This window comes from Conger conger, chromosome 12, assembly GCF_963514075.1.
Source record: "Conger conger chromosome 12, fConCon1.1, whole genome shotgun sequence".
Taxonomy (NCBI): domain Eukaryota; kingdom Metazoa; phylum Chordata; class Actinopteri; order Anguilliformes; family Congridae; genus Conger; species Conger conger.
Window position 1 is genome coordinate 34,205,623 of NC_083771.1, and position 26,876 is coordinate 34,232,498.

General features: G+C 41.9%; 3 protein-coding genes across 3 annotated transcripts in view; 2 read left to right on the forward strand and 1 right to left on the reverse strand.

Annotated features, from left to right (window-relative positions):
- cwc27 (CWC27 spliceosome associated cyclophilin) overlaps positions 1–10,617 on the reverse strand; it is a 49,525-nt gene extending 38,908 nt beyond the window's left edge. Inside the window, exons 1-10 of the mRNA XM_061262982.1 lie at positions 10,408–10,617; positions 9,981–10,077; positions 9,693–9,805; positions 8,799–8,942; positions 7,716–7,814; positions 7,470–7,573; positions 6,946–7,015; positions 6,237–6,316; positions 5,762–5,798; positions 5,282–5,445 (exon numbers count right to left, since the gene is read on the reverse strand). Coding sequence (XP_061118966.1) covers positions 5,282–5,445; positions 5,762–5,798; positions 6,237–6,316; positions 6,946–7,015; positions 7,470–7,573; positions 7,716–7,814; positions 8,799–8,942; positions 9,693–9,805; positions 9,981–10,077; positions 10,408–10,449 — 950 coding nt within the window. The 5' untranslated portion in view covers positions 10,450–10,617. The remainder of the gene's footprint in view (positions 1–5,281; positions 5,446–5,761; positions 5,799–6,236; positions 6,317–6,945; positions 7,016–7,469; positions 7,574–7,715; positions 7,815–8,798; positions 8,943–9,692; positions 9,806–9,980; positions 10,078–10,407) is intronic.
- Positions 10,618–12,825: 2,208 nt separating this feature from the next.
- srek1ip1 (SREK1-interacting protein 1) lies at positions 12,826–18,290 on the forward strand. The gene is made up of 5 exons (XM_061263200.1): positions 12,826–12,974; positions 13,821–13,868; positions 14,919–15,065; positions 15,466–15,538; positions 16,474–18,290. Exons 1-5 carry the CDS (start codon positions 12,962–12,964, stop codon positions 16,631–16,633), a joined length of 441 nt encoding a protein of 146 aa, XP_061119184.1. The 5' UTR covers positions 12,826–12,961; the 3' UTR covers positions 16,634–18,290.
- Positions 18,291–19,691: 1,401 nt separating this feature from the next.
- Positions 19,692–26,826, forward strand: ppwd1 (peptidylprolyl isomerase domain and WD repeat containing 1). The gene is made up of 11 exons (XM_061262506.1): positions 19,692–19,872; positions 20,346–20,448; positions 20,822–20,925; positions 21,082–21,202; positions 21,735–22,182; positions 22,971–23,161; positions 23,576–23,765; positions 25,252–25,433; positions 25,588–25,669; positions 25,795–25,977; positions 26,535–26,826. The coding sequence occupies exons 1-11, from the start codon at positions 19,740–19,742 to the stop codon at positions 26,676–26,678; spliced, it is 1,881 nt and encodes a 626-aa protein (XP_061118490.1). The 5' UTR covers positions 19,692–19,739; the 3' UTR covers positions 26,679–26,826.
- Positions 26,827–26,876: the final 50 nt, after the last annotated feature.

A 26,876-nucleotide genomic window follows, 5' to 3' on the forward strand; every position in this document is an offset into this window, starting at 1 on the left:
TTTTTTTTTTAAACCTCTGAGGTCATTTTTGTCTGGAGTCTCTAAAAATACATTATAATTTACAGTCTACAGTCAAAAATCATGCACTTCTAAGCTAACGCATTACCATCTAAGGATGAAAAGCAAAAGGAACGGTCATGTGATTCATAAGGGATTATACACAATTTGGTCCTGAAGAAATTCAATAAATGGCATGATGACTCACTGTTAAACACTGTTATAACAATACGGTGAATTGCAACAGACCAAAGTTTTCACTTTAATCATACGTTATGCCAAGACTGGTGGGATGTTTAACGTTTGTGGTAGTGTCAGCAATCACTTTGACATAGATAGCAGTGGGGATTTTCTGTTCTGTTCACGTCTTTGTTAAAGCGCATCTTCTGTCAGAAGCCTATTGGAAGTTGCATTAAAAAGTACATAGTAATGTCTTTAATCCCTTCCAGCTAATTACTTATTGTTAGATAACAAGCAATCATGGCTTGACAGAGAAAATCAAATGACTGGCCTTGAACGACATCAGTGGGCTGGTGAGGCCTGGATTTCACTCACTTCATTTTAATAATAAAATGGTGTGTTTATTCCAAGCAGAAAACAGACACGACCCAGGGTTTGAGCTTGGAGATAACCCGAAAGGGAGTGAGTGACAGCTGTTAAGTAGCGGCCCTAGACTGTCGGGTTTCATTGACTGAGGTCATACTCTGCGTGAGACCAGTAACGTGATTCCATTCAAACATGCATTTAGGTTAGGAAGCAGTTCAGTGTCTAAATAAAATGTTTTGTCAGAGATAAATAAGCGCTAAACTAAGATAATGCAACAGAACCAAACAGTGATCAAGTCACTTTGACTAAACTATACATGTACAGAAGTCTACACCAAACCATCTCTCCATGCCTAGACCAGATATATTTTCCTTTTCTTTTCTTTTTTAATGGGAAAAAAAAAAAGATTGCTTCTGCATCTCATCTCACCGCAATGGCCATCAAAGTTTTACAATAAACAGAACCAGTGTTTCAGACCAAAAACACAGCAGAAGACAGGAACACTGTGGCCGGGACAGTACGGTAGGTTACTGTACGGCAGGCTGAACCAGCGTGGTTGCAGTACAGACATCAAGGTCAGAGGGTGCCTCAGTACTGGAGGGAGGTTGGGTTATCCTTGCTTGGGACTACCAAAAACGACAGCAGTGCCTGGTTAGCTGTGTTGTGCTGAACCGACCTGCATCTTATTGAAAGTTCACTGGGCAGGTCAGAGACAAGTCAACTCTGCCAGGAACATGTAGCGCAATAAGAAGGGGTGACTTCCATTCAGGGGTGACTTCCATTCAGTTTCCCCCCAGGACGAAATTTGTGCTCCATGTACCCAAAAGTGCAGTAATTATAACCACCTATAGATGCAATTCTGATGAAAACATAAGAACACAAATAGCAGGGCAGCTCATGAGAGGGGGGGGGCTGGTTCTCTCTGCTTTCCCCTGAGCTAGCCAGCATGATGAGAGCTGATTGGGACTGACTTCATGTTGGCAAAAGAGGAAAGAAGGGCCTCCTGCACTTGAACAGAGGCTGAGAAAGTCGCTGCTGACACACAGAGGGCCATTAGAAAACAGCTTTTCTGCCATTCAGAGCTCACAAAAAGTAGGATTTTGTCCTTTGTTAAGATGGACAGATGCTGTTGTGCTCTCAAGGGGACCCCTGAAGTCCCACTGTCCTGATTAGAATCCAATCTGGAAAGCAGCGCTTCAAAACAAATCATGGACGGACGTAATCTTAAAAAACGTGACCTTCAAGACACTGAAGTAGGGATGGACAGGTCTGCATGCCAATCATAGCCATTTCTGACCTGACAAGTTACTGACAGACAGATGCAGGGAAAGGGGTATATGAGCATAGACTGAGTCCTATAGCCCAGACATCTATAGTCTGGGCCATGTCATCAACAAATTATGATTATGAGAGTCTTCAGTGGCAAGGCAAAATGTGTTCTTCCGGCTTTGTCCCAATGGAGTAGGGCGGTCACAGATGATCCAGGTTACTTCAGCATAGCACTGCATAAATGCTCTCTTTCTGCTTCTCCAGGTTAGCCGTCATAACCAGCAGGAAAGGCACCTCCCCTCCAGTAAGCGCACTCACCCACACTTTGCCGTGTGGTCTGTGTGGATAAAGAGCGACCTGCTTGTGAGCGAAGCAGAGAAGGGTACGCAGCTGCAGGGCTCCCTGTGCAGGTGCGGCTCACGCAGCGGTGGCTAATGAACAGAGTAAAAGTGCTGATTTCAAACGGGAGCCTGGAGGGACTGACAGATGGGCTGATAAGCAGAATAAAGCCGGAGAGACTGCGCCCGCAAACCACAACGACTGAACGAAAAGACCACACGAAAGGAATAGAGGAATGCAATAATGAAATGATTTCATTACAAACCAAATAATCCTATGTTGATAGTGCAATTAGGCAGAAAAAAAAGAATGAAGGAAATGGGTTAAAAAAAAAACATCTGCTGCTGAAAGCTCCACTTTTAGAATGATTCTGGCTTATCACACATGTTTTATATTGTTCAAGTGTCAATATCTACAAGTTTTAATTATTAAATAAACAATTAATAAACAACGGTCACCAATTCAGGTGAAGTTACATTTCTAAGTCTTTCACCAGCCGGAGGATACTGTGAAGGATATGAGTGTAAGCCGTTCTGCAGTGAACACGCAGCCCTTTGAAGGGTACGTAACTGAGCACGTCCCAGACTCTATCAGTCTGAGTGCATCCCTGGCAAACCCGAGTGGTCTCGCCCTCGGATCAGAGCCACACACATGCCTGCTGGTCACCTCCTCTGCCCAAGCCCGGCGCACAGGTCAGCACCCATTTCAGCACCAGAAGAGAACGCTTTATCGAACCCCGCCGCCTATGGCAGATAACATTATTTTAAGGCCTGAAATTAGTCCGTTTGGGGAAGCAATTATATTTAACAAGACTTTTTTTTTTTTTCCCCAATCTGATAAAGTGAACCTAGCAGTTAAAAGCCAGTTGGGCTTTCAATAAAGGGAAGCTTATATTCATAAATTCTTAACAGGGTCTCCCGAGGCTGGTTTGAAATGTTGAAGTAATTACAGAAAAGGGGTCAGTGAACTCCACACACCAGGGCTACAGGTTTCTCTGAAGTATTTCATTTTCTTTGTGCGGGCCCGGGTGGGGGGGGTGGGGGTGACGGGGGTACGGCGGGTTGATTCATGTGGCCATTTACTGAAGCATCCTCCCAGAAAAGTAAAACTCCCGATTGCAAGGACATGCACCCTCCCCCCCCTCCCCTTCTCTCTCTCCATCCAGGACCTCACTGGCACAGCTCTGCTCACTGCCCCTCAGTAATTCTGCAGAGTAATTCCACTCGTGTGCCAGCATGTCTCTTTCACCTAGAGACCTGGGCCGGGCCCATTTGATGTGGGTCCAGCGGGCTCCATGGGCGCGTAATGGGCATGGCGGTATCACCGGGCCTCAGCCGACACCTCGGCGTCACCGGGGCGACCCTGAGAGCGGGGGTCAATAAAGCGCCGCTATCCTGGGAAGGGCAGGGGAGGGTGGGGGCTTGAGTATGTCTGAGTGCGACCATTACACAGGAATACATGCGCATCGCATTGACCTGCTATTCACCTTAGGCTGCCCTGCTGTTTAATGCTTATTTTGACTTATTTATTTTAACATCATTTGAAATGCTGGGGGGTGAGCAGTTGATTGAAATTCAGACGTATACGCACACAACAGGGTCGCTGTGGTGGGAGGCCTTTGTTGCCCTCCTGCCTTTAACCAGGACATCCACCCAGCATATTCACTGTATGTGTTTTGGGAGCCATCATTCAGTAATGAATGCATGTTGATGGAATCACTCAAAGATGTTCAGGTTTTACATTCAATCGGCTGGCTGGAATCACAAACTAGCAGGATAAGGCATGCTTTTCATTTGAACGTATGCAAGTGCAATTTTACTGCAATATTTTTTAACACTGTTGATGTGCATCTGTGCTACCATGGACCTCCACTTAACATTCATAATAGAATCATATAAGGGTAGAAGGATGATTCACACACAAACGGGTGGCTGTGAAATTATTAAATTAATATTCCAAATTTCTGTTGCATCCCTATTCACACTAAACTTATCAGGTTTGTGAACAAGAATATAATCCTCCTGCCCCTGAAGTTACCACAGCAAGGCCATCCTCAACCTTAGCAGGTTTTAAAAAGGACAACAGCGCCTTCCACTGGCTGCTCAGTGATGGTGCATCCTGTGGGATGCTGCCTCAGGCACAGTGGATGGAGGTCTACGCTACTCCACTGGAATAAAGACCAGGACATTTAGATCATATCTCTGTAAATTTACATCTCTGAATCTGATCTGATCCGATACTAAAATAGAACCCCTGAAGTTGGAAGCAAAGAGATTTAATTCATTCCCACACCTTTCAATTCAATGTTCTTTTCCATTACTCAATTGAATAATTGGTGATCAGAAAAGAACCATAGAACAACTATGACCACAGAAAGCCTGGCTACAAACACTGGTCGAAGAGGTCAATTTCATTCCAAGGATATTATTTCCCCTGCTTCATTTGGATGGATAAAGGTATATTTGTAGGTGATTAACAGTTCACTAGATACGATACCGTATTCAGAACTGTGCATATTTTGTGGAAACACAGATGTATCGAGATCTCACAGTAAGTGTGTGTGTCGGTAAAAGGACATATTAATTTAGCTCTAGAAATAATCGCCTTCACTACAATGGATCTGACCCCTTTAGGGCAGTGCTGCTGGTGAGCATTATCAGTGGGCTGCATTTCTGTGGTATTGAATGAAGAAAGATTTTTGCTGGTTTAAGTATTGAGAAATGGAAGCCACAACTCCCTCCTTTTAATAATGACTCCTGTATGCTTTGTCATTCATGGAGAGCACTGGCACTGTGAAGAATATGCATTTTTAAAATAATTAAAATGTTGGTCTTAAATGAATCCAAAAAAATCCTCAAATAGCATGAAATGTATTCACTGCCCTTTTACCCATTTCACATCTATGGTGAGAGACACTTTAAGCACAACATTTCCCCCTGCTGGACATACGCAGCACTGCCATGGAAAATACACAGAGATTTAATTTTAATTGATAAAGACATTCTCGAATGTCTGAGTATTGTCCTGTAGACGTGATGCTAAAAGCAGTGATGGTTCGTGGTAAACTCTGGCTGTATCTGAACACTGCGTTTAAGGAAAGCAGAGTAGGACCAGACGGACCCCCATGTACCTGCGACTGGCCTTCGGTCCTCGGTCCTCCTCCAGTGCCTCGGCCCCCTTCTGCTCCTTGTCTTTTTTCAGCTTGTTTGAGATGCGCTGCCTCATCTCCTCCCTGCCTTCAGCATCATCATCATCATCAGCGTCAAAGTCCCCTTCATCATCCTCATCCAACCCCTACGCCATGTGGAAAAGACCAAACGCCCAAATCAAAAACGATAGAAGAAATATTACTGCAAAGATTCTGTTCCTAAAATCGCTCTTCATGAATAGCATTACAACACAAATCAAACAAAAGTGAAATAAACTTATTTCATATTAATGGTGCTCATATTAATGGTGTTCATCGAAGATACTGGCAAAGTTCAATTATTAATTTAAATTATTCAACCATTAATAATAATATCCCAAATTATACAACTGAGACAGTGAAAATGCTTTTTCTCAGGTGGCAGGCCAGCAAACCGTTTCAAAACATGAACTTGCAACCTACCCCCGAGGAATCCCCAGCGTCTCGTATGGGCTTCTCCCTTTACAACAGAAGAAAATATTTACATTACATGATTGAACACAACACGCTTCCATTTTGTTTTACCTAGCAAATCTTGTGGCTGTCCTCGTGATACAACAGAGCTACAGACTTAAACTGCAGGGTCAGCGTGAGGTCAGCGAGGTGAGGACTCGGTGAGGTCACTCCAGTCTCCGAGCGACCCACCCTCCAACGGGAACCCCAGCACACCCCACAGAGCCACTCCACTGAGATTACACATGGATCAGAGGCGACCTCTCCCCACTGCTTAGAGCACGGCTGCTGGATTTGATTTACATATGTCGCACTTCCCAAGAAAATAAGCATTTTAATTCAACAAATCCAAAAAACAAGTGTTTTTGTAGATGAGCAAGTGTGAAACGAGGCCGCTCCTGTCAAGTTTGAACGTTTACGGCAACGTTTCCCCGTTTTATCATACCCGTCTATGGCCGGGACTGAGCTCAATCTGGGGTCGTCCTTCAGTAAATCATGGCTGCTTTTGCTTTTTCCTTTCATGGTCTGCAAGAATAAACACAAGAGGAAACACTTAAGGGCAAGCTGTGAAGGGTACTGAAGTCCCTCTGCTTCTAATTCTTACAGATCAGAGTCACTGCTTGAGGTTCAGAGGTGGCAATATACAGTAGCAAGAGACCGCTCTGTATTTAAGACCGGCCCAAAGCTTACTGAGAATGGATGTACTGCTAAAGGCGACAGGTTTTCACAGCTGTGGAACAGCTTGTTTCACAAGTGTTCGTTGCACAATTGAAGAACAAAGCACTCAAATACCCTTATTAAAAAATGCTCATTTTTAATGGAAACATGCAATAGATTTGCTGTAGGTTTCTAAAGGGAATACATTCCTGTTAAACGAGTGTGGAAACAAAACCTGCAGCTTAAACCAAGAAACATTTATCAGAGGATGGCACAATCACTCCTAGCAACCGAAAGTCAGTTGAAATGTCACATTACATGGCTCCCATCTTTCCACTTTGGACCAGGGAGTATTTACAGCAGTTTTCCATTAATCTGACAAGTTGGATTTGGGTATGGCACGGCTATGTTGCACAACAGGCTATGAAACTCACAGGAGCAACAGGAACAGCAATGCAGCACCAGGTAATTTAACGCTTGGTGGCCCACATCATTACCTTACTGACTTTATTCACCATCTCCTCTTCCTCTTCTGCCTCCTCTCCAAAAGACAGCAAGCTAAAGTTCCTGGTGGGAGATAAACACATTCCTCATTTTACAAATAAACAAAGCAGTGAGCCCTGGAAAACTGATCCAACTGAGCCAAATGTGAATATAAAGAGCCACGATTCACAGGTTATCAACTGGCATAGAGTGTGATTATGATGAAGAACATGAGGCCTATCATTATTTCCAGGGACATCATCTCAAATGCATGAACACTGTTGTCTCTATGTAATCAATGAGAAATTCAAAACTAAAGACAGAACCCCCAGAGTCAACAGCATGCTTGTGCACTCCTGCACTACATAGTTCACAAATTTAAAATTTGGGCGGGATTGGAGATGCCAAATAATAAATTGAATGCTACGCACACCTGCAAATACTTTCCCAGAAGAAAAGAAAAACAGTTGACATTGTTATGAAATAAGAACATTATTTAGATTTTTTGTCTTTTTGCTCTGTTGAAATAAGCACTTACTTTGTTGCTTTAGACTGTGATTTCTTCCCTTCTTCCTTATCTTTGTCTTTTTTGGCTTTTTTTATTTCCCTTGGAACAATGTCATCAAACGGAGAATACAGAACCTATGAACATGAAATATATACACAGTAAGTCTTCGCCAAAACAACTGAAGTTGACACAATGAAATCTGACATCAAATATCAACAAGTACAAATTTATTATTATTGAAAAGAACTTGTATAAATGCATGGTCATGGTACAGACCTCGCTGGATCGAATCTTGTGTGGATTCAGTGGTCTTTCATCGGCATCACATTCTACTTCCGCTAGCCTGAGCATGTTGTACACGGTATCACCAGTGATCTGTATTATAAGATAGACACAAGCCCTTCCTCAAGATCATGCTTCTGCTGTGAAGAACACGAGAGTAATACTGCAATATAGTCACTGGACACAGAAGACTGAAGACAAAGGGAAGAGCCAGGTTACTGTCAGGTTTAAGCACAGTACAGTATCTTATTTTTAGCATGAAACAACCCAGGTCTGATTTCTTTACAAAGGGATAATTATTTTTACTCACTTAAGTTTTCTGCATTTCACGTCTGACCCCCACACCAAATGGCTGAGACACAAGGCTTCTGTGTGATACACTTTTGAAATCCTAACAACTAGAAAAGGCGCACTAACCTGACAGGATATTATATACAAATAGAGCTCAAATTCCCACAAAACACAAATTAGCATTACTAGCCTTGATGAAGGCTTTGGCCAAATGTCCTAAGCATCCGTGTATGCACTGTTGACTTGGGCACTAAATAAATATGGTACAGATGAAGTTTGTCTTTTTTTAAAAATTATTATTATTATTATTAAATCAAGCCCAGCTTTGCTCTGCTGACATTGTTGTAATCATTCTGCAGTGGTACTTACTACACTGTACCTCAATGATTCTTGGAAGTTACAACTCCAATTCCGTAATAACAACTGCCAAACAAGAATTTAAAAGCATTTGGTCTACAATAATGCTTATTTTAAAATATTTCATACCTTTGATACCTAAGATCAAATTGCATGCAAAATGCACAGCGCAAATACAATATTTCAGTGTGTGGTCATGGGGGAAAAATATGGTCAGCACATCCTATAAACATTGGTTGCATGGTGATCAGCTTTGCATGGCGCTTGAGTGATTAAAGTTCAGATGGGTTTATATATCATATGTTTTTGCCATTGCACATTGTAATGCCTTTCCAGCAGCATATAATTATATTTTCAAAATTCAGTGTTCCTAAAACAACAGCCCAACCCAACAAGTACTCAGACAGCCCATTTCCCTTATGCCTTTACCTTTCCAAAAATAGTGTGCTTGTTATTGAGCTCATCTGCACGCCCAAGAGAGAAGAAAAATTGGCTGCCATTATCGTGAGGTCCTGCATTCGCCATGGCAACCAAACCTCTCCTGTTGAAGCGCAATCTGGAGTGGAACTCATCCTACAGTAAGAGAGGAGAATAAAATAAATTTCACTGGTATTGGATTTTAGGTAAAACTCATACTTAGGCCAATTTTTTCAACTTTGGTTAAAAAAATGAAAAAAAATTTTTTTTTAAAGCTTTGTGATTGGCATCCTGAAGAAAATTATTGCAAAAATTATTGGATATAATACAAAAGCAGGCATTAGAGACACAAAATCGCCAATCTCCATTGTGACCAAGATATTTTACAGTACACAAATATGATTCCTATTACTATGCAATTTCAAAGATTGCATTCAGAGAGCCATTCAGAAATGCCCTGAATCATGGAATGACATCCTGAAGAAACTAAAAACAAAATAACAACTTATGAAAACACGATTCATTGCAAGACATATTCATAACAATTGCTCTTGACAAGCTGGTTGGTGCCTTGCAAGGCAGCCAATGCACTTATGGCACAATATATATTGCATTTATTGAACAATAGGCCTGATTGTCTGATTACATGTCAGGTGCACTGCAGATCTGGCACCTGCAACAGTATATAAAAACTATAATGTACAAGCCTACAGTGGACAGTAGGTGCATAGATAATTTCAGAATGCATTTAAACACAAAATTCATTCAATTTCCGGGACGATGTTATAAAAAGATGGTTTAATTGTCTAGAAAGACTTTCCCCATGCAACAAGACTTTGGTTAGCTCTAACAATGCCCTCTAGAAGATCAGAACATACTGGAAAAACGTGGAAATAACTCTCTCACCTTGAATGGACGTCCATAGATGGATTCCCCACCAGTCCCTGTGCCGGTGGGATCACCCCCTTGAACGATAAACTCTGGCACCACACGATGAAATATTGTGCCATCATAGTAACCTACAGCATAAAGCGAAACATCAGCAGATGTTGACTAATATCCCACCTGCATGACACAGCCTCAATAAAACTGCAATTGCTTTAATAAATTTAATGTTGATAGCATGCAGTGTAAAATTGTCAAATATTTGCAATTAAAGGATACGGGATTTGGGGTTGCGCTCAGGTTACCTACCTTCCATGCAGAGCTGAACGAAGTTTCGACATGCCTTTGGTGCCTCTTTGGACCACAGCTCAATGTCAATGTCACCAGCTGATGTTTTTAGCAATACCTGGAGAAGTGTAACACTTAGCAAGCTAGCTAGTGATACAATGCAGCTGCACTTTACACTGTAACTGATGCTAAAAAACTAAATAACGTTATATTCAGCCTGCTAGCAACAGGCATACTCTTTCAGCAGTTGTGCTGCTGCACTGCAACAAATATGCTGATGTATTGCTTGTAGCCAATTATTGTATTATAGAAAGATAGTGTGAACTGTTAGCTAATATAGCGTGTGCGAGGGTATCACGCATGGATAACATGTCATTAGCTAGCTAGCTACATTCGCTAATTAGGAATTTAAGACTCAACTCTGATGGCTAGCCAAGCAGTTACCCACCTTGCCGTTTGTCGGTGGTTCCTGGATGTATATGTTACTCATTTTGTCGTTATATGCTACCGACTACAACATCGATAAAACAAAGAACTCTGCTCTTTTCGCCAGATAATGTCTGAAAACAAATTTAGAAAATTACATCTGCATTCCTGTTCTCCTTCTTCTTCTTCTAGTTTGGCAGTCTACGCCCGATCACTACATTGCTGCCTCCTATCGGTTTGGAGAAGCCGCGCTCCTCCTGAGCACCATCCAGATCTACAGTATACCCTGGGATATAAACCCGTTATAATCAAGAATTGAATAACTTTTTTTTCAACCACACTTTGTTGTTCTCATTCTCTCAGTATGGTCTTTAAACAGATATTTTCCATGTCCACATAAGCCTCTTCATGCAGGTACATGCCTCTTCCTCTCCACATCCCTCACATTTCCCATCCTCATGTTTTTTATGAGTGCCATTCTACTCCTGAATCCCCATTGACCCAGCCCCCCTGCTCAGGTTTACTTTCCTTTTCCTTTTAACAGTAGGCTGTATTTCAAAATACTGCCTACCCATAGTTTCCTCCTCCCATTCTTTCTGCCATTATTACATCTGCCACCATGCTCCACAACACAACTTGCCCCAATGAGACTAACTTCCAGTGGCACTTTTTAAATTTCCAAAATAAAAGCAAAACATCCATCCATCCATTATCTGAACCCGCTTATCCCGATCAGGGTCGCAGGGGGGCTGGAGCCTATCCCAGCATACATTGGGCGAAAGGCAGGAATACACCCTGGACAGGTCGCCAGTCCATCGCAGGGCACACGCACCATTCACTCACACACTCATGCCTACGGGCAATTTAGACTCTCCAATCGGCCTAACCTGCATGTCTTTGGACTGTGGGAGGAAACCGGAGTACCCGGAGGAAACCCACGCAGACACGGGGAGAACATGCAAACTCCGCACAGAGAGGCCCCGGCCGACGGGGATTCGAACCCAGGACCTCCTTGCTGTGAGGCGGCAGTGCTACCCACTGCACCATCCGTGCCGCCCAAAAGCAAAACAGTAACAGTAAAAAAAAAAGGAACTCTGATGTGGTAAAGCAAATATGTTATTTATGTTTGTTATTTAAACATTGTATTACTTTAATACTGTTACATTACTTTTGTACTTGAATACTTCCTACATTATCTACCAATTGGCTAGTTCTCATGACAGGTGTCCACACTTTCACCAATTGGGAACCTGTTGATTCACCTGAGTCTTTGTTCAGTTACTCTCTTTATGTAATTGTTTGCAATATAGTACGATGTCAATATGGGACTTTTATTCTTCACTGCATGCATAGCTACTGTTGACGTGGTTTAAGAGGATAAATAATCCCTCTAAACATGACAAGTACCAAATAACAGCTTGTTAAAATCCTGGGATTGCAATTGTGGTTAGAAGAGCAACCAGCATGCACAGGGGGCCCCAGGACTGTGTTTTGGAACCACTGCCCAAGAACATCTGTGGAGAGACCTAAAGATAGCAGTTCACAAATGCTTCCCAACCAATCTGATGGTGCTTGAGAGGAATAATGGGATACACTGCCAAAATCCAGGTGTGCAAAGCATGTAGCGACCCAAGAAGACTCAATTGCCAAAGGGGATTCTACAAAGTACTGAATTAAGGGTCTGAATACTTATGATGAACAATTTCTGCTTGTCACTTTTATCACATTTGCAAAAATGTCTAAAAACCTGTTTTCACATTGTCATTATGGGTTATTGAGTATAGATTGATGCAATACAATAAAGTGTCTAGAAAATTATGAGGTCTGAATAATTTCTGAAGCCACTGTTGCATTTTATGCAAGCGCTTGCTTGGAGTATTCCAGGTACTCCTGTATGACACGGGTCGAACATTTCCCCACGTTTCGCTCGGTTTTACTGCCCACACAGACCGAAACATCATTATGTGTCCGAAAAAAGGAGCGAGGAAGAGGAAGCCACAGGAAGAGAATAATAATGCTCAGAAGTGGACGATGAGATAAAGGAGAGGAAGGGAAAAGAGGAAAAAAATACAGTGGACTGCATGGCTCCATGTCTGCTAGTCACCGATAATTCCTCTCTTAATTCCCTTTTATGTCCTTCAATTGGATTCTTTCTTACATATTTCCTTTCCTTGTCCTTCTCACATGTCGAACTCCTTATGCCACAGTGAAAATTGCATCATTTCTTTTTACTGTGCTATTATATGGAGGCGAATAGTGTTTAACTTGTTTGAAGTGTTACATTATTAGAAATCCCAGAGAAACAAGTCCAAGGGCAAACGAGCTAACAATTTAAGGTTGATTTCGGTCAGTTCGACCAGTAGAAATCCAATGTTGCTTCTGAACTACTGGAAGCAGTTTTGTCGACGTCTATTTTACTTTGTCGTTTAACACGCAGACGCAATATGCCAAAATGGATATAGCTGGAGGTACGAAACATACGTTTGATGTTTCCCATCGGGCATATTTTGTCGATGCGCTCTTGGGAAGTTTTGAAAGTGGTTTGACTACGCGAACAGAAGACTAAAGATAATTGCATGGCTCTCCCAGGTACTTATTTTACTGAATAAAAAAAAGAGACAAACTGCTAATATACCCACCTAACTCAGTGGGATATTTAAATAACGAGTTTGCTACGATACAGACTACCACGCTTTCTCGATGGAGAATGCCAGCCATCTGCAGAGCAGTCGTTCTAGAATTCTCCATCTCGATGTGCCTGTGATGGGGAGATAGTTTAAAACTCCCGCTAACTGAACTGTGACCGCAACACTGTTTAGATAGCTAAGTTAGTCGAATAGTCACAGTAATCTTTTCTGTTAGTTACTTAGTTGATACTTTATCTTGTGAAAGGAAATGGTCACTTTCCCGGAACTGCGTTTTTGATCAGGATTTAACTTGCCTTTTCCGTTTAGAAAATGCTTTCGTAATTCAGCTTAAAGAAATGTATAGCTTGTTTTTATTTTTGCGGGTGTGGATCGAATGAATTATTTTTCCCACGTGCACGTTAGCTAGGTTGCGAAACTTACAGTTTGCGTTCTAATGTGATGAGACTCAGTGATGAGCCTTACTCTTTATGAGATCATTACAGACGTAATGATCTAATCTTTATATGTTCACAAAGGGTACACATAACGTCAACGCTAATTATACATCGTACGAAATCTTACTGTGGGTTTCGAGCAGAATAGTTAGCCATGTTCTCACTGGTCAAATAATAATCAAATGTTTCTAAAGTTAATATTCAGTTATGAAATGTATCAGTTGTTAGATCATTTTTCTCGATCATTGTTATTCTTTTCACACTTGCAGCCAAAGCAATTATTGGAACAAGAATTAAAATAATGAAAATAGTTTGACATGCAAATGTATAACTTGTTTATCCTTGCATTGTAGGTCCAAATAAGGATAACATCAGAGCAGGATGCAAGAAGTGTGGTTACCGTAAGAAATCCTTTACACATTATTTTTATTGGAGTGTTCAGCAGTAATAATAATGACAATCTTTGGCTTTATCTAGTGCTTTTCTCACACTCAAAGCACTTTACAGCAATAAGGGCAAAACTCACCTCAACCACCTACCTGAGTGATGCATGGCAGCCATTTTGCACCAGAAAACTTACCAGGCATCAGCTGAGGTGGAGAGGAAGAGAACAATTTTTAACCAGTGAAACTTGCTTTTTGTGATGAGTGTCATGAGATCTTGAATGACCACAGTCATTCAATCATTTGTCAGGACCTTGCAGGATCAAGCAAGAACATTATTATGTGTAATCAGGGTATATCCAAACCCATAGAAATACACTGATCATGCATTGTGTACAGATGTGTCCCAAAATTAACCTATGGGCAAGGTGTTGCGGACTTTATCTGGAGTTTATCGTGGCTACACCCTTACGGGTCCCAGGCATGTACCTTGGCCACTAGTTTTCAGGCTGCCCATTAATCAAAGCCTCCTCATTAATGCTATGTAAATGAGGAAATTGGAACAGTAAGCGAATACCAGACACAGCCCGGTGAATGTCAGAACGGCAGAGTCTCTGACCTCCTTCAAGCGCAGACTGAAGACCCATCTCTTCAGGCTACACCTTTCCCTCACAATCACTGTGATTAGCCTTAGACCGTAATGGCACTTATGTATAGATATCGTTACTTGTATAGGTATTGTTGTTTTTATTGGCTGTTGTTGTATTCTAGCTGCCAACAGTGGTATGCTAGTTTGAATGTTGATTGTACTCTTCAAGGGTTCTGAATTTCTGTATGTTTACACTAGGACTCGGAACTGTACTGTCCTCTCAGGTCTACCTTTGCACTTGTTCTTGTGATTGATTTGCACTTTGTTGTATGTCGCTCTGGATAAGAGTGTCTGCTAAATGCCACGTAATGTAATGTAATGTAATGATGTGGATACTGCACACCATTGCTGGCTAAGTAGCCATGGCCCCTAGTTGGGTTCCTGCCACACACAGGGTTGGATTTGTCTCTGTCTCTCAGCGGGCCACCTGACGTTTGAGTGTCGGAACTTTGTGCGCGTGGACCCGAGGAAGGACATCGTCCTGGACGTGAGCAGCACCAGCAGTGAGGAGAGTGAGGAAGAGCAGGAGGTTCAGGACGCTGCACAGGAGAAGAAGCCCAAAGAGGGTAAGAGCCTAGCCCCCATTACACCCACTCTGTCTCATCCTAACCAGAGTGCATCTGTATGTACTTTCAAAAGTGCAAGCATTAGCTCATCTCCCACTGCAGTTAAAGACATTTAACCTTGCTGATTGTAATACAGGTATCACACATTATTGATGTGCCATCACATGTCTACACCACAGGCATACAGCACAAACTGAGTGAGTGCTCAGCACTTGGACTCAGGAATTTCAGCTTGCAGCTGTATTTATTTCTGAGTTTCAGTTTTTTCTAACTGTTTAGAGTTTCTTTGTTGCCATGTAATCAAACCTTTTTCTTGTCATTCAATCAATCAGCACTATCTTTATTTTATCCAATATACTTTTCTTGAAATTGGAATTTAAGTGATGTTGTTTTGCTGCAGGTTCCCAAGAGGATTCTGGGAAAGCACCGCACAAAAGGAAAAGTAAAGACAAATCTCACAAAAAGTTAAAGAGGTATCTATTTGATAAAACTTTTCATGTGACCAACCATCACCTGCAGAGTCATTGGCTGTTTTTAACTGTTGCACAGATACTACATGGCCTTAATTTATTCAGGTGTTCCAGGGTTACAATTTGAAATTGCCATGGTGCCCTGCAAGCTTTTTGCAACTTATCAATTGTTTCTGAGTGGTCTGCCTCCCCTCTGCTGTTGTATCCTCAGTATTTGTGTGTAGTAGTGTGGAATGCAGTCTCTGGCAGAGACATTTTGGTGAGTTCACCCACAAAGACTGCATTATGAGTGCATAGCAGATTATCAGAGGACATTGCAGCAGTGGGACAGGACAGCATGTACCACAAGGAGTTTCAATTTGCTATCAAAGGCGAGTAAGGGAATCAAAAAACTTCTAAATGGGATAAAGGTTCCAACCTTAGAAGAAAATAAAGTAGAAAAGACAGAACCTTTAGATGTGACACTATTGTAGACACAGTCACAGTTAATTACATTACATGTCATTTAGCTGTTGCTTTTCTCCAAAGCAACATAGAGTTGATTAGACTAAGCAGGAGACAGTCCCCCTTGGAGATCTTATCGCTTATCGTGGCTACACCGGGGATCTAACCACCAACCTTGCGGGTCCCACTCATGCACCTGAACCACTCCAGGCTGCCCATATCTGCTCTTAATAGCTCAGCATAAACCATGTCAAGTCATGTTATCTTTGTAATGAAATTTAATACAAATTATTGTATTGTATACCCCCAGCCCCCCCTTACATGATGTTCCTTTGCACTTGTACACTTTTGCATATTGTCCGAAATTATTTTGGGTGACAAGGAGCCTTACGGGGGATGCAGTAGGCCTCATAGTGGCTGCCATAGAGAAATGACACCCAATGAAAGGGTGATGTTGTTTTCAGTCTAATTGGAGACACATGTCCCCTCTACAGGGCATACTCATCAAGCGATGAAGAGGAACGGAGGAGAAAGAAACACAAGGCACATAAGAAGAAAGGAAAAAAAGAGAAGGAGAAGAAACGACACAAGAAAGAGCACAAAAAGAAGGAGAGGCATTCCTCCTCATCTGACAGCTCCCAGGACAGTGACTGAGCAGAGCAGTCGCAGCTTTCTGAACTCACGTTAAACTGAAGTCTCCTTTGTTTTCTTTTTGAACAAACACTTGCAGACATCAAATTCAATGTGAAATGGGGGTGTGTATAAAATGTTCACATCACTATGATTGTTTAATGTACAGCTTGTTTGGAATGTTCTCTGATCAATTAGCCTGTATTGGTCTCTTTAAAGACGCCAAATGCATGCTATTTTCAATGAGAATATCCCATGCTTTGAGGGGGGCGTATTCCCATGGTATTAATTTCCTTTCTGTAAGACGAGGATGATTGGTTGCGTTTTTTCCCTTTGTTCCTAGTTGGCACCAATGTTTTCTAATCAGAGAAATTACCCACTGTGGGTTCCAGGGTTTCTCAAGCTTTGCATCTTTCTTTTATAAGCAGACCATTAACAAAATCTGAAGGTGTAAAAACTGAGAATGCCCCAATTTAAAAATATTTTGATGTGATGTCATTTATGTAATGCCATTTATCAACAGTAGACAACCTTGCAAGTATACTTAAAGTCTTTTTTTATTTCAGATCATTCAATGAGTCACATTGCTTTAAATATTTAGATTTCTGTTTTCAACTATAGCTCATGTTTGTTCAGTACACATGTTTTAATATTCCTGATGTAGTATAGTTACTTCTCTTCTATGTATTCTATGTAGAATGATGTGCTTCTCTACTGCCCTTGTAAACACGGTGTCATACTAGTGTAATGAACACCTCTATTGCAAATTTTTTATAAGGCTGTACTGTCTAGATTTGTCACCCAATGCAGATGACTAAAATAATCTCTTAGGTCTTGATCTGTGGGCTGTTGGATTGAATTGCTAGAGAACATTCTGGAAAGGTAAGAAGAGGATGGAAAGAACTGGGGCAGTTTACCGAAACCTCTGGCTCGTACATAAAGAAAAATTAACATTGATTTCCCTGGACTTGCTAGGTTGATATCACAGTGAATCCTACAGAAAAGAATGGATACACGCTGCCTTGGTTAAGTGTGTAATGGGTGAAATGAAAAGATCACCTTAATTGACAGAAGAACGGAACGCCTCTTGTTTGTTACACAGAGAAGCTGGACCCGCACAGTCTCACAGTCCTCCTGGACGACTCTCCTAAGCTTGGTCACTTGGCGACATTCAAGTTTTTGTTGCTTCCTTAAAGTACAGTAATTACTGCTTTGATCTTTTCCCCTCTCGGGAAATGTATAGAGTGGCAGCTTGATGCCTTGGTGAGCGTGTGTCTATTGGTCAATTCTTCTTCCATGACGAAACAAAAGAATGGATACTGGCTGCCTTGAGCCTCATAGTCTTGGCCTGTCCAGATAAATCACACACACTTGCCATGCCAGACCGGTGGTGTTTGTGGGCAAATTTCCCAGTTGGCGACTTTCTGCAAACAATATCAATTATCTGCTTCCAGAGCCTTAAGCATCCTTATCATGGGCCTTTATTTCACAGGCATGCATCTGCTTTCTCACCTACTAAATAAGCAGGCAGATCTATCGCCAATCTGGCAACAAGATTTAAGTTTCAGCTAAGCCCTGATTTACGACAATTTGCATCTTAATGCATAAATACAAAAGAATGGATACTGGCTGCCTTGATTAAGTGTGCAATGGGTGAAATTAAAAGTACTTAATCGATGAATGGAATGCCTCTTGTTTGTTACATGCTGGACACCAATCTTAAACTCGGTCAGTTGGCTTCATTCAAGATTGATTTAGTCAATCACTGCTTTGTTCTTCCCCAATTTTCCTCTCGGTAAATGTATGGAGTGACAGCTCGGTGTCTTGGTGAGCGTGTCTATCAGTCGATTCTTCTTCAATCCTTCATTGGTTGCATCTCATGTTCTTAGGTCCACGCTCAGCTCTCAGCATGAGCAAGAAAAAACTGCCACTGAACAGGTCAAGATTGGACTATTAGATGAGATTACATAAATCAACACTTATGCAAGAGTGTACCCTAAAGTGGACATTACATCCTGGTCAGATTACAATCTTAGACGAATCAAATAGAGCTATAAACACAAAGAAATCTAAGTTTCACTCCAACTTCCAACCACAATTGCAATCCAAGAATTTTATCCAGCTAGGTTCTTTTTACAATTGGAGGGATTACTTACCCTCTTAAACCACATTTTGTCAAATAGCTATGCATACAAGTTCATATTGTGCTTGAGCTATATTGCAACTAATGCGTACATTTTGTGGAAAAAATGTATAAAAAGGGGTAAAGAGTCAATCAGTCGGCCCCTAATTGGTGAAAGTATTGACACCTGGCTATCAAAACTAACCATTTGAAAGATGATGAATAATTCAAAGGCAAAGCAAATGATAGCAAGGCAAACCGACATTGTGTTGATACGTTTAAGGGCAAAAATACAAATGAAATTAAACAAAAAAATTCACCTGTTGGTTAACCTCAGTCTTTTTTCTTTTCTCTTTTGTTATGTTTTCTAATGTAATTGTTTGTAATAAGTGCAATATGAATATGCTAATTTTAAGCCATTGCAAAGCTATTTCTGGCATAATGTGGTTTAAGATAAATAATCCATTTTTAGATTAAAAACATCCAATTAAAAAGATTTACTGCTTGTTAAAATTATTCGTTGGCAATTGGGGTTGGAACAAACACCAGCATCCACAGGGGTACTCCAGGACCAAGTTAGGGAACCACAGCTCTTGAGCACCAAGAAGTGTACGGTTTGCTCACTGCACATGCTCAGATGTGTTCTTGGTCACATGCACAACGAAGAAACGCAGGGTCATGACGTAATTTGGCAGGTGGACCAATGCAAAACGCTTGCAGTTGCAAGGAATAAGATATGCAAAGATAACATCCGAGCATTTTTGGGAAATTAAAACGCCTGTCTCTGTATAAAAAATTTTTTTTAGCATAGATTGAACATCAATTTTAATTTGCTATCAAACCTGAATGGAGTCCAATGGAAAGCGTTTTGAGCCCCTAAATTAACCTGCTCCCACGTTCAAAATATTGGTCAAATCCCGCCTATCTTATTGATGTGCGAGAGGACCAATAGGCGTCGTGTACGTAAAAGCGGCTCTCCCCATCAGTCAAAGTTCAAAACTGGAAATCATGGCGTCTGAAACAAGTAGTGCAGAGCTGAAGAGAAAATTGGATGTTGATGAAGAAAACGGTGGTGATGCTGGAGACGAGGAATGGGTTGGTCCGATGCCCAATGAGGCGACACATCAAAAGAAAAGAAAAGGTTAAAACAAGTACTTGTATCCAAGAATTGTAATTTTGGTATCTAAATAACCAGTTAACGTTAGGTAGACTAGCACGTAATAGTTACCCCAAGCGTACCTACAAGCATGCATCATTTAATCAATGCTAATGTAGTTGGCTACTAAATACTAAACAGTGTAACGGGATAACACACGGATAGTCACAGACAACGCAAGACTGTAAACATTGTCATCATTTTACAGTTAACTGAACGTTTTGTTAGCTAGCTAGCTAACGCATATTTGTTTGCATGGATTGGAGAGCTCGCGAGTCGTAGCAGATTAGTTTGCTTCTAACCGTTAAACTCAGCCAAGTTGTCTATCTATTTGTTGTAGGTAGACTGCTTTTGAAAAATAATGTATCAATTATAGACAAAACTTTATTTCTTTGCTAGCTACCTAGTTACTTTCACGTTGGCTGAATACATTTTTGTCTTATTAACATTTCCGACAGTGCTGGACTATGAGCGCGTGTACCTGGATAATCTTCCCTCTGCAGCCATGTATGAACGGAGCTACATGCACAGAGACGTCATTACTTATATTGTCTGTTCAAAGTAAGTCCTGTTTTTTGTAGTCTAAGCGATACAAGGATATTTTCCTTCACAATGCGGTGCATAACGTTTTATTTCACCATTAGTCCGTTATATCGCTTAACCGTCTACAGTCATGGGACTGGTTTTCTCTGAATTTGACAATTTCTTAAAATTCTATCTGTCAGACTGGGTAATTCTAGAACTCCACCTGCTTGGTTAATTGGGATAGGAAAAAAAAACTGATTATTATTCGCATTACCATGAAATTTCAAGGGATATTGATATTGTCAATTTTCCATATCAAGGAAAAGGTGACCCTTTGGCTTGCAAGCATTTCCAGTTTTCTTTCTGTTGAAATGTTTAATTTTCTGTTAATGTTCATCCAACCTTACAGAACTGACTTCATCATCACAGCCAGTCAAGATGGCCATGTCAAATTCTGGAAGAAAAAGGAGGAGGAGGGAATTGAGTTCGTGAAACACTTTCGCAGCCATCTAGGTGTGTCTTTTGTTTGTTTGTGTGTGCGCGTGTGTGTGTGTGTGTGTGTGTGTGTGTGTGTGTGTGTGTGTGTGTGTTTAAATGTTTTAATTTACAATCAGAAGGAGATTTGTGGAGACGTTGATGGATGTTGTGTCTGTGTGCTCTGTCCCTCAGGTGTGGTTGAGTGCATTGCAGTCAGTGCGGAGGGTGCTCTGTTCTGCTCTGTTGGGGATGACCAGGCCATGAAAGTGTTCGATGTGGTCAATTTTGACATGATCAACATGCTCAAGCTGGGGTAAAGCAGTGTCACTTGCTCTGGAGAGTTCTGTTTTTACCCTGTTTTTACAAAATCAGAATTTTAAGTGTCATCCTGTATTTTTTCATCTTATTTGATGGCATTTTTGTATCAATATGAATTCAAGGTCTTTGCATTCTAAAATGTATTTTTTGTAAGCTGGTTTTCATTTGTGGTGTTGGGTAAACCTTCCCACCTTATATTAAAATATGATGACTTGCTTGTTGTGAAAACCACCTCTAAAATCCAAAAAGCATCTTTAAAATTAGGTGTGATGTGTAGCTCAATATTACCATGTCAGACAACATTGTTGGCCGTCTGTAGGTAGCCGCAACTACAAGATTATCTTCAAATATAAATAAGCACTCAATGTGCTCCTAGTAGCTTCATATCAAATGGAGTGTGAATATGAACGTTTGTGACCACCTATATCACTAAATGCACCAAGACCAATAAATTATGGGGGTAATTTCAGTGGGCCTTGTGTTTACATAAAAAAAAAAAAGATTTATATTTCTTTCTTGTGACGCAGCTTCCATCCTGGCCAGTGTGAATGGATCTACAATCCAGGCGATGCCATCTCCACCGTGGCCTGCTCGGAAAAATCTACAGGGAAGATCTTCGTGTATGACGGCCGCGGAGACAACGCGACACTCCACACATTCGACAAGTTGCACTCCTCCCCCCTCTCCCAAATCCGTCTGAACCCACGTTTCCGGGTCATCGTCTCCGCTGACAAAGCAGGCATGCTGGAGTATTGGACTGGCCTCCCCAGTGAATTCAAGTTCCCCAGACAAGTTTCCTGGGAATTTAAGACTGACACAGACTTGTACGAATTTGCCAAATGCAAAACCTATCCCACCAGTCTGGCATTTTCGCCTGACGGCAAGAAAATGGCCACCATTGCCTCGGACCGCAAAGTGAGGATTTTCAGATTCCTGACCGGGAAGCTGATGAGAGTGTTTGATGAGTCGTTGACTGTAAGTTCTTACTCTGGATAGCTCTATGCACACACCCCACTGAACCATTGCCTTGCTTGGGGGGGAGGCAGCCATTGTGATTGCATTTAAACTCTGGATTTTTCTGAATATGAATACAATGTTTGGCAAAGCATAAATAATGTTTTATACTAATAATTCCTTCGGAATTTCTTCTCTATTTGTTTTTAGAAGCTGATATATGTTGCTGTGATAATGAGGAAAATGTAGCCGATAGACTTTCTTTTAACTGACTTCTGATGGGAGGGGGGTGGCATTCATTTGTGCTCATGAGGCAGTTTTGAGGTAGGCACACACTTTGTGCACTGCTATGCAAATAGTTGCATTTTGACTACTAACATTCACTTAATATGAATGTCTAATTGCAGAGTGAAGTAGACGCATTGCCTTTTCTTTTCTAGCTGGGTCTGTCCGCATATTGTGAAACTTAAAGGACCACACTTGGATGTTTGATAAAGCACACTATGCTATACATTTTGTGTAGCCTACGTTACATTGCTGCAAACCAATTTTCAAAGCATACAACAGCTTTAGTTAAATTCATTTTTCCTACCATCCAGACAACCATTGGCTCCCATTAATTTCCTTAAATCTACGCCATGAAAATCTACTTGCACAATTGCTCGATTGGCAGTCCGTCGTCCTGAGTGGAGTTGGTCACACAATACCTCCGTTAAACACTAAAGCTGTTGTATTCGCACCATTTAGGTCATGCTCCAGCGCAGTATTTGTGTGACTCGGGTGATTCTGAGCCCTTTTCTCCCTCTCAGATGTTCACAGAGCTGCAGCAGATGCGACAGCAGCTCCCCGACATGGAGTTTGGCCGCAGGATGGCCGTGGAGAGGGAGCTGGAGAAGGTGGACGGCATTCGGCTGACAAACATCATCTTCGACGAGACGGGACACTTTGTCCTCTACGGGACCATGCTGGGCATTAAGGTCATCAATGTGGAAACCAACAGGTACCCTCAGATGGCATCCATGGAATCGTGGAAGCCGTGCAATCGCCAGCATAGAGATTGACGTTTCGCTTCACCGAGCCAGCTGAACTCTTTTGAGAATTAATTTGGTGTAAAGAAACCACTGGAAGTTGCCATTTAGATCTAATCCATTTCGATTTTTTGAATATATTTAATCAACACGCACACGCAATTTCCTACCTATGAATCTTCCTAGCATGGCCTCTGATGAAAAAATAAACTGTCTCTCAAACTTTCTTGTACTGGTGACTGATTTTGGTGACCTCCTGCTCATGGTCTGACTGGGTCAGCTTGCTCCAGATCTTTCCTTGAAGCCTGTCAGTCAATGTTGGGTCATTACAAGTGGGAGGATTGTGAGCGTGTGTTGAGACCTGTTCCTCATGCCCCCTCTCACAGATGCGTTCGGATCCTGGGAAAGCAGGAGAACATCCGCGTCGTGCAGCTGAGTTTATTCCAGGGCATCGCCAAGGCTGCCCAAGCCGCCACCACCATTGAGATGAAGGCCTCGGACAACCCAGCCCTGCAGAGCAGCGAACCCGACCCCGTCATCTTCTGCACGGCCTTCAAGAAGAATCGCTTCTACTTGGTGAGACGCACGTGGATGTGTCTAAAGTGGTGCTGCATTTTCTGAATGAAAAGTTAAATGTGCTTTGCATTTTGTGTACACAACGTGAAATGTGTTTTGAATTTTGTCCACATTTTGTATAATGATGTATAATCAATGTAATAGATTTATAATATCATTACCGTAGTAATTCTACACTACCAAGCATTTTGTGGCCACAACTCGGGAGGGAGGACTAAGGTACAGTCTAAGAAGGTGTCTTCGGCCTGCGTCAAAATATGGTGAGGGATTCTGATGTTCTGACCATGGTAGGCAGTTCATTCCACCACTGAGGAACCTGAACAGCGAACAGGTGTGAACTTGCAGTCCGACCACCTGGTGCTCGTAATGAGGGGACTCTTGCTGGGGAGTAGGGAGAAATGAGTCTGGATGTAGTACAGTCTGGATGTACAGCGGGACAATCCCCTTAGCAGCCTGGAATGTCAACACTTGTGCCTTAAAGCAGACGCGTGCTGCAATAGGCAGCCAGTGGATGGCGATGAAGAGTAGGGTGACGTGGGCTGGGCTGAGCTGACTGGTGGTCAGGTCTGTCTTTTCAACAGTTAGTAAGAATGTTCTACAACCGAATAAATATGACCATCACACAACCATTTGTTTTCTGGTTGCTTTGATATGATAAGCCTACATACAGTAACTTCAGCAAACATGGTGACTACCCTAGCTAGCTGCGTGTATACCGAAAGCAGACGATGTGATTTGATTAACGTTAGCTGGCTGGCTAACACTCAGGGGAGAGAACATTAAGAGAGGGGCGTAATGATGGCCCGTTTGTTCTAAGAATGTTATACTGAGCCATTTGCATCTAAACATAGCTTTAAAAGAAATCTAGCAGCAGCACCAGAAGTTCAGCAGTGGTGATGCACTGCCACTACCTCTTTGTAGCAAAACACTGCCATTAATTGTAATGGTTTTTTTTTGTTTTTTTTAAATAAATGAAAATAATTTACAATTTATAAAATCTTTGCTCATGAAATTAATTTAATTTTGCATTGCACATTGTAAAAAATGGTTGTGTGATGGTCATTCCGTTCTGGTTCCTCAGTGGTGGAATGACTTGCCTACCACTGTCAGAACAGCAGAATCCCTCCCCCTATTTCGACACAGACTCAAAACCCACCTTTTCAAACTCTACCTTAGTCCTCCCTCCTGATTTCCCCTGCCCCTCCTTTCTGATATCCCTATCCTTGTCTTACCCCCCCCCCCCCCCCCCCCAAAAAAAAAAAAATGCACTTATGATGACAACTATGTTTAGAACAGCATTTCATTTCATGTGTATTTTGCTAGTTCTGGATGTGATGCTTTGACTTATGGTAGAACCTATGCACTTGTAAGTCGCTTTGGATTAAAAGCGTCTGCCAAATGACTAAAATGTAAATGTAAATGTAAACCAGTCTAGCTCATTTTAATCTATTTTCCCTCATGTCCTCTGCTGTTCTGTTAATCACAGTTCACCAGGAGGGAACCTGAAGACACCAAGAGTGCCGACTCGGACAGGGACATCTTCAACGAGAAACCGTCCAAGGAGGAGGTCATGGCTGCCACACAGGCAGAGGGCCCGAAGAGGGTCTCAGACAGCGCCATCATCCACACCACCATGGGAGACATCCACATCAAGCTCTTCCCTGTCGAGTACGTTGCCTGCAGCAAAGCCACACCAGTGATTCTAAAGGCTGAAAGGCCGTTTATAGAAAATACTTTTTTTTTTAAAATGTGATAATTGTTTTTCCCAGGAGCATGATTCACAGTGCATGTATAGAGGTCTTAATGCATTATTTCCCTCCAGATGTCCAAAAACGGTGGAGAACTTCTGCGTTCACAGCAGGAACGGCTATTTCAACAGTCACATTTTCCATCGTGTCATCAAGGTAAGGTGTCCAGCGTTCCCAGAGAAATGCTGCTCCAGTGTGCGATTGAGTACAGTTCTTTTAAAGCTGTTTTTGGAGACCCCAGTGGGCTGGGCTGAAGGATACCTGTGTCCCCCCCCACACAGGGCTTCATGATCCAGACGGGGGACCCCACTGGAACAGGGATGGGTGGGGAGAGCATCTGGGGCGGAGAATTTGAGGACGAGTTCCATGCTACGCTGAGGCACGACCGCCCCTACACGCTCAGCATGGCCAACGGTGGCCCTGGAACCAACGGCTCCCAGTTCTTCATCACTGTCGTCCCTACTGTAAGAGCACCCTTTTATTACCTGTGTGTGTGTGTGTGTGTGTGTGTGTGTGTGTGTGTGTGTGTGTGTGTGTGTGTGTGTGTGTGTGTGTGTGTGAGTGTGAGAGAGAGAGATTTGTACTACATTTTCTTCTGAGCAAGAGAAATAGGCTGGAGTAAACATTTTGTGATCTTAGAATTATCAGGTTCTATCTTCATTCTGAATAGTTTTGAAATCTTGAGCTTCAAAGCTTTCACATGCTAACACCGCAACACTGAAATGCAGGGCAGTATTAAAAGTAATACCCTAAAAGTACTCTGAATATACAAAATCATATCAAATTACCCAATAAACAACATATCCATGACACAAACCCCAAAAATTATACGGTCTCGATTTGTACAATGAACTGAAGGGAGGTTCATCAGTTTGACTCAGTTGGTTTTGGCTGACCTGTAAGATGAGGCTGACCTGGAGCCTCTTAGAACAGGGTTCAGAGAGAGCAGCATTTAAATGGAACAGTTACTTGAATCGCTGCAGTGGATGTTGCATTAAGAGTGTAACCTGTTTCTTTGTAGCCCTGGCTGGACAATAAGCACACGGTGTTTGGGAGGAGCACGAAGGGAATGGAGGTTGTCCAGAGGATCTCCAACATGAAAGTTAATCCAAAAACGGACAAGCCCTACGAAGACATCAGTATCATTAACATCACCATCAAGTGAACAGAAAAGGCTTTGTATTGCATTTTTTTTTTTAAAGCTAGTTGAATTGAAATGTACAGAATGCAAATAATGAATGTAAGACAGAAATACCTTCAGATGTTGTCTTTGTAATCTTGACTTTTTAACTGCAGTAAAGATAATTTCCTAATGCCTGTCTGCTTCCATTGAGGAGAAAACAACAAGCAAGCAATGTGTGCA

What these genes read in the sequence shown, in the direction of transcription:
- srek1ip1 (XM_061263200.1), top strand. An exon ending in ATGCAAGAAGTGTGGTTACC is followed by an intron (nt 13,869 to 14,918) that starts GTAAGAAATCCT and finishes TCTGTCTCTCAG; the next exon opens with CGGGCCACCTGACGTTTGAG. An exon ending in TCTCACAAAAAGTTAAAGAG is followed by an intron (nt 15,539 to 16,473) that starts GTATCTATTTGA and finishes TCCCCTCTACAG; the next exon opens with GGCATACTCATCAAGCGATG.
- ppwd1 (XM_061262506.1), top strand. Translation starts at nt 19,740, where the DNA reads ATGGCGTCTGAAACAAGTAGTGCAGAGCTGAAGAGAAAATTGGATGTT. An exon ending in ATCAACATGCTCAAGCTGGG is followed by an intron (nt 21,203 to 21,734) that starts GTAAAGCAGTGT and finishes CTTGTGACGCAG; the next exon opens with CTTCCATCCTGGCCAGTGTG. An exon ending in AGAAGAATCGCTTCTACTTG is followed by an intron (nt 23,766 to 25,251) that starts GTGAGACGCACG and finishes TGTTAATCACAG; the next exon opens with TTCACCAGGAGGGAACCTGA.